At 42.5% G+C, this 11588-nt stretch overlaps 1 protein-coding gene across 2 annotated transcripts in view; it reads left to right on the plus strand.

Moving 5' to 3' along the window:
• Positions 1-11284, plus strand: part of lin7b (lin-7 homolog B (C. elegans)) — a 23473-nt gene extending 12189 nt beyond the window's left edge. Inside the window, exons 4-6 of one of the 2 annotated variants that reach the window (XM_005749643.1) lie at positions 320-529; positions 1914-2100; positions 10726-11284. In XM_005749643.1, the coding sequence (XP_005749700.1) occupies positions 320-529; positions 1914-2100; positions 10726-10733 (405 nt within the window). In that variant the 3' untranslated portion in view covers positions 10734-11284. The remainder of the gene's footprint in view (positions 1-319; positions 530-1913; positions 2101-10725) is intronic. The other variant, XM_005749644.1, reaches the window with a different exon arrangement.
• The last annotated feature ends 304 nt before the right edge of the window (positions 11285-11588 follow it).

Genomic DNA, 11588 nt, shown 5'->3' on the forward strand with positions numbered 1-11588 from the left:
AACCTCCAGCAGAACCAGGCTCAGGGAGGGGCGGGGCCATCTGCTGTGATTGGTTGGGGTGAGAGAAGGAAGACAGGATAAAGACATGCTGTGGACTTTATGAGTTACTCAGATTGTCTATAAACAGGCCCACATTTAACACTACCACTGTGGGAATATAGCTTGTTTTGTATTGCATCCTTTGAATGCAGCATATGTTTGTCCTCCCACCTGTGTACTGTCAGATCCTCTGTTTTGTGTAACAAATAGAGGTAACTGGAGATGTGATGTGAAATAGAACTTGTTGTTTTGCTCATCATGTGGTTTCCTCTCTGATTAGGCCACAGTGGCAGCCTTTGCAGCCAGTGAGGGGCACGCCCACCCAAGGGTGGTAGAACTGCCCAAGACAGAAGAGGGACTGGGCTTTAACATCATGGGTGGAAAAGAGCAAAACTCTCCCATCTATATCTCAAGAGTCATCCCTGGAGGAGTGGCTGACCGCCAAGGTGGGCTGAAGAGAGGAGACCAGCTACTTTCTGTCAATGGTGTGGTAAGAGGATCACAGAAGCCCACTTACAACCTGCTGAGGAGAGGTGCACACAGCGTGAAGACCAAAAGCAGTCACTGAATCCTGGAATTATTTTAAAAGTGTTAACTACAAGTATTTATCCAGTTTCAAGACCCCATTTAAAACCATTGTCTGTAGAATTTGTAAATCCAAAAATAACACAAGAACATTTCTTCATATACGGCACATTTACACTTTGTTTTTAGGTCAGGCGCATCAACAGTCACATTTATTATCATTTCTAGTTCATTTTGTACTTTATGTATGTTCAGTAGAACATCTACATAAATATACAGCATCAGTATATTATAATTGATATAAATAATTGATACTGTTTGATACTAATTGATTCGTTTAGCCTACCTGTTGGCCTGGATAAGGTGTTGCAGGGGTCAGGTGCAAAGTGTGTTGGGTGGGGTTCGGGGGCCATTCCTCCTGTCAGGTCCCTCCAGATCTCACTGTTGTTCCCACTGGGACAATGGGACGACAGACTCAATACTCTGAGGACCTCCTTAAGCCCACTGATACGTCTCCTGTAGAAGCAAAGGCTGGGGACAGGAGAGACGACTCGTCCATCACTGAGGTGGTTAAACACCTCCGTGGTGGCTGGGCCTCTGGGGTGGATGAGGTTCACCCTGAGTTCCTAAAGGTGTGGATGGTGCAGTGTTTGTTATGCTGACATGCTGAGAAAGATGTAGAGGATCTGTGCAACAGCTTTAAATTATTCCTAAATGCAGTGGAGCAACTTAAAAGACTGCTCTTAACCTATAATCTCTATCTCGTTCACTCACCTTATCCAACATTGATAGTGAAGGTGTTAAAGATCCTCCATCAGTCACTTTAATATGACTCAGATGTAACCATAAGAACAGGTTAATGGCACCCTGAGAGGTAGAACTGGCTGCCTGCCCACATCACTGGGAGGTTGGAGAGGTACTCTAGCCATACGTGACAAGAGATGTGAAAACATGAGAGTGTATCCATCTCTCTAAAATGAAGGAATACTGTAGAAGTGCATGTCAGTGCATCGTCATAGCTGAAACGGGTTAGCACTGTCCTTTCACTCCTGGAAAGTGTTGATAAGAAGTCATTCTTGTTTCTCTCTTCTGAACGGAGCAGCTTCTGTCCCCTTCCAGAACAAAATGAGTGGGTGTGCATCAGAAGTTAATGAGGGTGATCTCTGTGTGTACAGCTTACCAGGGCAACCCTCGGAAAAACCCACAACCTATTCCAGTCACTGTCAAACCACTAAATGGTAAAGGGGAGGTCATCAGACGTTCACTTTATGGGTAAAGAGTAAACGTAGTCAGAAGAAACGGCTTCTTGTAGCATGTCAGACTTTTGCTTTGTGTTGGTCTTCATGCAGAGTGTTGAAGGTGAGCACCATGAAAAGGCTGTTGAGCTGCTGAAGGCTGCACAGGGATCAGTCAAGTTGGTGGTCCGCTACACCCCGAAGGTGCTGGAGGAAATGGAGGCTCGCTTTGAGAAGATAAGGAGCGCCCGGAGACGACAGCAGCACACCAGCTACTCGTTAGTCTGCAGTCAGCATGTTTGTATGTGGTGTGCACCCATACATATAATCATATGTTTGGATACACACTGCTGTTATCCTGAGTGTGGCAACTAGTCAGCTGACCATTGTCAAGGACAGTGGGCAGTTTTTCTGTGTTTACACAATACACCACCAGTGTAAATAAAAGAGATAATTTGCGCATCTAATAAACTCTTAGATTTTATTCACAGAACACAAAATACATCTCAAATGTTTAAAATTAGATGCATATGAGATTTAATTTAATTTAACAGCGACAAATCACAATAACATGAAGACAATAATACAGCAAAAAACCCAACAATCATATGACCCCCTATGAGCAGCACTTTGGCGACAGTGGGAAGGAAAAACTCCCTTTTAACAGGAAGAAACCAGGCTCAGGGAGGGGCGGGGCCATCTGCTGTGATTGGTTGGGGTGAGAGAAGGAAGACAGGATAAAGACATGCTGTGGAAGAGAGACAGAGATTAATAACAGATATGATTCAATGCAGAGAGGTCTGTTAACACATAGTGAGTGAAGAAGAAACACCCAGTGCATCATGGGAATCCAAGTAGGCCTGCAGAGCGAGAGCGAAGTGCTCTAATAGGGTGATATGGTACTACAAGGTCATTAAGATAAGATGGGGCCTGGTTATTTAAGACCTTGTATGTGAGGAGCAGGATTTTGAATTCTGGATTTAACAGGAAGCCAAAACAGGAGAACTCTGCTCTCTCTTTCTAGTCCCTGTCAGGACTCTTGCTGCAGCATTTTGGATTAGCTGAAGGCTTTTCAGTGAGTTTTTTGGACATCCTGATAATAATGAATTACAGTCGTCCAGCCTGGAAGTAATAAATGCATGAACTAGTTTTTCAGCGTCACTCTGAGACAGGATATTTCTAACTTTAGAGATGTTGCACAAATGGAAGAAAGCAGTCTTACATATTTGTTTAATATGTGCGTTGAAGGACATGTCCTGGTCAAAAATGACTCCAAGGTTCCTCACAGTGTTACTGGAGGCCAAGGTAATGCCATCCAGAGTAAGAATCTGCTTAGATACCATATTTCTAGGCTTTTCAGGGCCGAGTACAATAACCTCAGTTTGATCTGAATTAAGAAGCAGAACGTTAGCAGCCATCCAGGTCTTTATGTCTTTAAGACATTCCTGCAGTTTAACTCATTGGTGTGTGTTATCTGGCTTCATGGACAGATAGAGCTGGGTGTCATCTGCATAGCAGTGTAAATGTATGCTATGTCTTCTAATGATGCTGCCTAAGGGAAGCATGTATAATGTAAACAGAATTGGTCCTAGCACTGAACCCTGTGGAACTCCATAATTAACCTCAGTGTGTGAAGAGGACTCTCCATTTACATGCACAAACTGGAGTCTATTAGATAGATATGATACAAACCACTGCAGTGCAGTACCTGTAATACCTACAGCATGTTCTAATCGCTCTAATAGGATATTATGGTCGACAGTATCGAACGCTGCACTGAGGTCTAGCAGGACAAGCACAGAGATGAGTCCACTGTCAGAGGCCATAAGAAGATCATTTGTAACCTTCACTAAAGCTGTTTCTGTGCTGTGATGAGCTAGGGCTGCTCAATTAATCAAATTTTAATCACGATTACGATCTGGGCTTTCAACGATCATTAAAAATGACTGAGCTGATTATTAGCCCCTCCCTCATGCTTTACTCTCGCGCTGCTCCGTGTGGTAAATCAAGCGTTCCGCTCTCCATTTCCAACACGCGTCACAACAACTAAGAGGACCCGAGGGAAGCTCGGAAAGCTAAGCAGAAGTTATTTGGAGAGGAGAGTGACTGCCGTTGGTTGAAAAGAGGTAAAAAAACTTCAGTGGTGTGGAAACATTATGGGTTCAGTCAGACGTGGATCAAGTAGACACAGTGTGTAAACTTTGCTATGGTGTCGTAGCTGCACCACAGAGCAACTCTGCAAAGTTCACTAAACGTAGATGTTTACATTTCTCATTTATTTCTTATATTGCAAACATTTGCACTGTTATCAGTATTTGCACTATTTTATATTATTTTTTAAAGTCATTATTCAACACATTGTTATTGTTAACCCTTTAAAGCCGGTCAGAGCAGCACGCTCCGTTTTGTATAACTATTTTTAAATCCCTGTAGAACCGGAACCGCGTAAGCTAGCGCAATATTTGTTTTGCATATGAAACCGGAGGAGTTGTACTTAAATCTGATGCCATCAGCTTGTCCTCGGTCACAGTTTCCTTCCACATAAAGCTTTGCAAAAATCGCATAAAAAGCACTTGCAGGAACAAAAACATAATACTCCAGAAACACGCTTTGCCGATCCATCAGCTGTTCTTAACACTTCCCACATTGAAAAAGACGTCAACGCGAACTATCGCATTTCCTGCCCGAAACCGGAAGTGACATCATTTTCGCGGAAAATGTAGTTTTTTACTTGTAGGCCTAAAAAAAGCCTATACTGGTGTTTTTATAAGTCATGTTTGACTTTTCTGAATAGTTGCTGGGATGCTTAGAACTCGAATTGCACTGCTGGAAATAGTTTATTTTGATGCTGTTTTCTTTGCAAATTTGCATCATAGGATTGTTTTTTTCTTTTTCCTGCAGTGTATAAAAATTGCTGTATCTCCAAAATAAAACTATGAAGAGACTCAAAATAAATTTCCTCTTGTTGTAAACTATTTTTTGCAACTTTTTTGTATTTAAAGTTTTGAGGGATAAGCCTCTTAAATTTCTCCAAGTAGAAATATATGTAAAAAAACAAAAAACAAAAACGATTTTCAATTTTTTTTGTAGTTTATTGCACTTTTTTGCAATTAATGTAATTATTATGGACTTAATGCATACATATTATTAAAATATGGGCTATAACAGTTGTATAGCAACTTGAAATGCTCCCACAAATGGCACTACAACATGTAAAAAAATAATATAAGCTCTGGCGGACTTGGTTCTATAGTAGGTCTTAAAGGGTTAAATAAATATCGTCAAATAATCGAGATCTCAATTTCAGTGAAAATAATCGTGATTATCATTTTTGCCATAATCAAGCAGCCCTATGATGAGCTCTGAAACCTGACTGAAACTCTTCAAATAAGCCTCTGCAGATGATCTGTTAGCTGTTTGACAACTACTCTTTCAAGGATGTTTGATATGAAAGGAAGGTTGGAGATTGGCCTATAATTAGCTAAGACTGCTGGGTCTAGAGATGCTTTTTGAGTAAAGGTTTAACTACAGCCAGCTTGAAGGCCTGTGGTACATAGCCGATCATTAGAGATAGGTTGATCATATTTAAGATCGAAGAATTAATTAATGGCAGGACTTCTTTGAGCAGTTTTGTAGGAATGGGGTCTAAAAGACACGTTGATGGTTTGGAGGAAGTAATTATTGAAGTTAACTCAGAAAGATCAATTGGAGAAAAAGAGTCTAACTTAACATCAATGGTACTAAGAGTAGCTGTAGATAATATTACATTTGTGGGATGATTACTGGTAATTTTTTCTCTAATGAGTAAAATGTTATTTGTGAAGAAGTTCATGAAGTCATTACTAGTTAACGTTAAAGGGATGGTTGGCTCAGCAGAGCTCTGACTGTTTGTCAGCCTGGCTACAGAGCTGAAGAGAAACCTGGGGTTGTTCTTATTTTCTTCAATCAGTGATGAATAGTAAGATGTTCTGGCTTTACAAATTGTTTATGTTTAAGTTGTTTGTTGCTGGTTTTTAGTTTGGTTTTTGTCTGTGTGGGAGCTGACACAGTCTCTATGGAGATGGGTTTTTGGGGGGGTAGCAGGAGGAGAGAAGCTGCAGAGAGGCGTGTAAGACTGCAACTCTGCTTCCTGGTCCCAACTCTGGATAGTCATATTTTGGGGGGGTTTAATAAATTTGTCCATATTTCTAGAAATGAGAGCTGCTCCATCCAAAGTGGGATGGATGCCGTCTCTCCTAACAAGACCAGGTTTCCTCCAGAAGGTTTGCCAATTATCTATGAAGCCCACATCGTTTCTGGGACACCACTCAGACAGCCAGCAGTTTAAGGAGAACATGCAGCTAAACATGTCACTCCTGGTCTGATTGGGGAGGGGACCAGAGAAAACTACAGAGTCCAACATTGTTTTGCAAAATGCAATACCAGTCAGGGTAATGACCTCAGTGTGTTATCCAACACCACTGTCTTTGTTAATCTATTAAACATTCAGACACTTATGAGCAACAACCATCTAATCCAGCATCTCCTCACCAACCGTAAGTTAGACTTTCCCAGCTTAACTGAGACATGGCAACAACCCCATGACTTCTCCCAACTCATTGATCCCACTTCTCTGAGGGTTGTTTACATCTGTGCAGCTTGTGGAACTGGGCAGGCAGGAGACATACCAGTAATGTTTGGCTAGAAGTGGAAGAATGTGGGCATGGGGAGATGGGAGTGGGTCAACTAAGCCTGTCAGAGGTTTCATGTGTCTGCCTGGGAGCAGGTCAGCAGTGACTTAGCGCACATACAACCCATCTGCACCAATTACATGTTGGCTAAAATAACACAAACACTTTATTTTCTTTTAGAAATGATTAAGCTACCTAACACTCGGAAAGGCAAGCCGTTTCCTTCATGTGGACTTTGACTGGACTCAGCTTTTTGTCAGACTTGGGAACCATGCAGTCTTTTGATGTCACATTTTCGGATTGCTTGGAACCCAGCAGAGTAGGTACTAAAAAAGTACCTGGTAACATGTGCTGTGACCTAGTGGAAAACCCTAAAAACATCAAGCCGACCTGAGTAGGTACTAATGAAAAAGGGCTACAAATCTTGCAGGAGCAGGTTGGTTGCTGATGCTGTGGGCAGAGGCAGGTGGCTAAAAATTGACAGGGGGTCCCAAGAATGCTAGCAGGATGGAGGGTACAACTGATGTTAGTAACAAAATTAAGGCTGGAGTGAACCAGTGGAAAAGTTTTAACATTGTTAAGAACCAAGAAGGTAAAGAGCTGGACTTGTGAGAAGTGTGGCAAAGTTCTTGTATTTCATAGTTTCACATCGCTGCTGTTCAGTGACATCTACCTGTGTGTTTTACACTGGCAGGATGAAAGCTTTCAAAGTACAGACTGCTGCATGCATTTGTGATCTGGATGGAAAAAGCACGAGTTAATAATAATAGGTTTAAATGAGCCGCCACTGGCAGCCAGATTGAAAAAATCGTCCTGCACAGGGCTCTAGTGCAGAATGGTCCAGCCAATGCCCCCAACCTCCTCCCCACTACCCCTCTGTTGAACTTCTGCCAAAGATCTTGCAGACTGAGACATTTCCAGCACACCCACACTATATGTTTGGGCAAGTCAGGCCTTTCCAACATCCTCCCTTTCAACAAAACCAAATAATTTCCTCCCATTTATGTAGTGGAAATGTCAACAAGCGCTGTGTGGCAGGCAGGAGTTGGACCCAAAATGCAGGCTCTCAGACTCGAGGGATGAACTCAAAATCACAGCTTTATTGGCTGGCAAGGAAGATGCATACAAAACAAAGCCACACTGGGAACTCTAAGTTCAAGAAAACACAGGGAGCGAGTAACACAGCAATGAGGGACGACGCGACACTGACTCAGAGAAACACAGGACTTAAATACACTGGGAAATAACGAGGGGAATGAGACACAGGAGGGGAGCACAGCTGGGAGAAATCAGACATAACCAGACGAAAGGGAAGCGAAACTCAGTACATTCACGTAGGACACAGACCTTCAAAGTAAAACAGGAAATGTAACACAGACGCGGACTGACTAGGGGAGACAGAGCAACTAAGAAACACAGAGACCAACATAAAAGAGGCACAGAGGGCGGCTACTAAACACTCAGAAAACTAACCAGAATACAAGAAACCCAAACTAAGATACTAGACTATAGAACAAACTGAGGCAACAAAGACAACTTAGAACATGCAACATAACACAAAAACCCTGAGACACAAGAAACTCACAACACTGGGTCAGGAGCTCCAGGATCCTGACAGGAAATGTCCAAGAAAACTACCAAAGATAACACAATCTGGGAGGTAGAAAATAACTTCAAAGCTGTTGTGACAGAATAAAGAACCCACGCACAGCACTGTAAATTGTCTTTGTTTCCAGACTGTTGTTGTGGCAGCGGTCCAGCTGCCCTCCTCGTTCTTCATGCCACACACAGATCTCTCTTCTAGTCTCGGTCATTGTGTCCTTGGGCAAGACACTTCACCTACCGCCTACTGGTGATGGCCAGAAGGGCCGATGGCGCGATGTGGCAGCCTCGCTTCTGTCAGTCTGCCCCAGGACACCTGTGGCTACAACTGTAGCTGCCTCCACCAGTGTGTGAATGGGTGGATGACTGGGTGTGTAAAGCGCTTTGGGGTCCCTAGGGGGGACTAGTAAAAGTGCTATACAAATACAGGCCATTTACCATAGCTGTGGAGAGTTTTAAGGTCATATCGACACGCCCTGACAAAGGGGGATCATTCCCCGTACATATTGGAAACGGAGTGGTGAGATAGTCTGTGATAGAGAACTGGTGGCAGTAGATGGCTACCCCTCCTTGAGCCCATTTCTGCGGATGTTTGTTGTTGGAATGGAAATGTTCCTGTTCCTACTGCAGGGCTCTAGACTAACTTTTTGGCATGGGCGCACCGGTACGCCTAACTTTAAAAATTTAGGCGTACCGGCACAAAAGTTAGGCGCACTCAAATTTTTCAACCGCATCGCTTAACACCGCAGTTTTACATGTGCACTTTCTTTGGGGGGGGGGAGTCCATACAGACAATATTAATTTCTAAATTATTAACTAACAAACTTGTGCTTAAAGTGCTTTGTCAATATTGTAGAAAATGTTAAACTTAATCATCATCTTGGCCTCCTCTGACGACCTGTTTGCTGCTGTCTGCTGCTGAAAGGCCGTGGGGAGAGGGGACACTTGGGCAGTGCATTTATTGCAGCATATAATGTGTTTTCTGGATACACTGTGCTTTTTCAGCATTCAAATATTGATGGCACCGTGTCAGAGCACTGGCTATGAATTTCAGACAGATCAGGCGTTAACAAAAAAGTTATCAATAGTTCTTTTCATCTTTTCTTATTACCCACAGCTACATCCACTTCTCTCAGGCCTAGGCTGCTCACTAGGGCTGAGTATCATCACTGATTTCTATAATCCATTCAATTCCGGTTCTCAAAGTCCTGATTTGATTCAATTTAGCCTCAGACAGTCAGAAATATTATAATTCTGATCATTTATCAGTACTGATACACATGAGACTTCATCAGAATTGTGAAAATCACAGCAGATGCCTTTGTGTGAAAGTAACTGAGAATAAAACACAGGAAAACATGAAGGAGATTTTCCTGGTCTGGCTTTTTATAGCAGATAACTTTAAAAATATTCTGCAATATTCTGCAATTTTGCATAATTTTAAGAAATTTAAATTCCTTCAGTATTGAACAGCAGAAATTAGTCTTTCTTGTCCGAGGTCATTTAAGTGAAAAAAGAAAAAGCGCTGTAAACAACGCTAGACTGGTGGGTAATAAGCGAATGAATAATGCAGAAAACAGATTTGAGACGGGAAACTGCTCTTGAAGTACAGAGAGAGAGAGAGCTGTGCAGGAAGTGTGATTTTTATCGTGGTGGAAGCAAAACAGCAAAAGTCAGAGGGAATTCATGACGACATTGATCAAATGTGAAGCGCAGTTTGCTGCTTCTTTTGCTGCTGGCTCGGTGAATTTTGGTTGGAGAGACAAAACCTGCAGCTCAGAATCAGCGCAAAAAGACACAGTGCGGACCCGAAGAATCGCTAAGCTCCGACAGCGTGTCCGTGTTCAGGCCGTCAGGTGAGAAAGCCGAGAAAGACGAAGCTGATTCTGATGTGTTGGGTCCGCCCCGTGTTTAGGTCTTTGTGTGGAATCCGTTAATGAATTGATATCGCTTTATTCAAGCTACTCACCTCTCTCTTCCACCTGCACTTTCAACTGGACCACGGCCAATCAGAGAGGTCCCGCCCCTGACTATCTCTGATTGGTTTAGTCCACGATAGGGGCATAATGTGTGTCTGTTGTTGACCACACGGAGAGTTGCAGAGATTTTCTTTTTGTTACCGGAAGGTGCGACCAAATATTTATTTTTAGTCGCACCACTGAAAAATTTGGTCACATTTGCGACCAAATTGGTCGCACTCTAGAGCCCTGTACTGTCACCAGCGCTTGCTCATAGTCAAATACGATGTCCATCTGAAACACGAATGTCCAGATACCAAGTACAAATGGAGCTTAAAGGATCGGTTACTGGATCCTTTTTTCCTTATTTTTCTCATGCAACATGTCAAAGAATTACATATGTATCAAGTAAGCAGTTGGTGTATGACGAAGATACTATAGGTGGCACAAATTGATCCATCCCTCCATTTCAGGGGCAGCAGTCTAAGCAGAAATGCCCAGAATCCCTGATCCCCACACACCAGGGATACTCAAACCAGCATAGACGGAATATCTCCAACATGTCCTGGATCTACCCTGTGACAACAACATAGCTGCTTAGATAAACCTGAATAACAAATAGGGTCTGGCTGATAGACTGTGTAGCTGTGGTCATATATCACCATGTAGGTTAATGCATTCTTTCACCTTCCACAGATCTCTAGAATCCAGAGGCTAACCAGCCCAACGCCTTCATCTGATTTATCATCCAGACCTCCCGATTCTTCTGCTCCAGCAGGAAGAAAGACCATGGATGGAAGCAAAGAAGTAGTCAACCAACAGCTGTTACCTGAGCTGAAGCATTGAAACCTGCAGTTTAGGATCCTCGTGCCACTTTCTTAGACAAATGAAAAATCTGAGCTAGCTTGTAGTCAGAACGTGCCTGTAAATTTCTTTTCCCAGAGTGATGTCTTCCTGAGCATCCTGTTACATACGGCCAAATATTCTCTCTGGTGTGTAGCTTAATCAGAATCTAAACTGCACATCCTCAAGTGTTTTATAGTACACTGCATTTCTGATTAGAGTCCACATTCTGCAGTAGACCTCGGTAGCAGAAAAAACATTTCCCAGGATAGACCCAGATAGAAGGCTAAGTGTTGGCATTTGTGAATGGCTTGTTCCATTTTGTGAAATTGTTGACATTTTTTTGTATTTTATTTTTTGTCTCTATATTTATTGGCAAATTTCCCATGAATTAAAGTCAGTGTAAAATGAATATTCTTGCATTAGTATTCTTTTATACTGCGTAGTGCTCACACGCACAATCCTCCCATAACACAAGTTTGCAGTCTCACATAATTACACAATCTAGAGCCAGTTTCTTGGAATGCCGACAGACCTGACCATTTCTTCCCAGCGCTTGTTTCCATCCCTGCTAACCTCATTTCTTCAGGGCTGCCTTTACTACCCTTAATGATTTCATGGTACAGTAATTCTTTTTTTCTTTTTTTTTGCCTGTCCCGTTTGGTTCTTTTGCATCAGAATTGTTGTCTAAAGGCAAAGAAAGATGCCCAACGGAT

The sequence above is a fragment of the Pundamilia nyererei genome, unplaced genomic scaffold (assembly GCF_000239375.1).
Source record: "Pundamilia nyererei isolate P.nyererei 1_Seehausen unplaced genomic scaffold, PunNye1.0 scaffold00252, whole genome shotgun sequence".
NCBI classification, from domain to species: Eukaryota; Metazoa; Chordata; class Actinopteri; order Cichliformes; family Cichlidae; genus Pundamilia; species Pundamilia nyererei.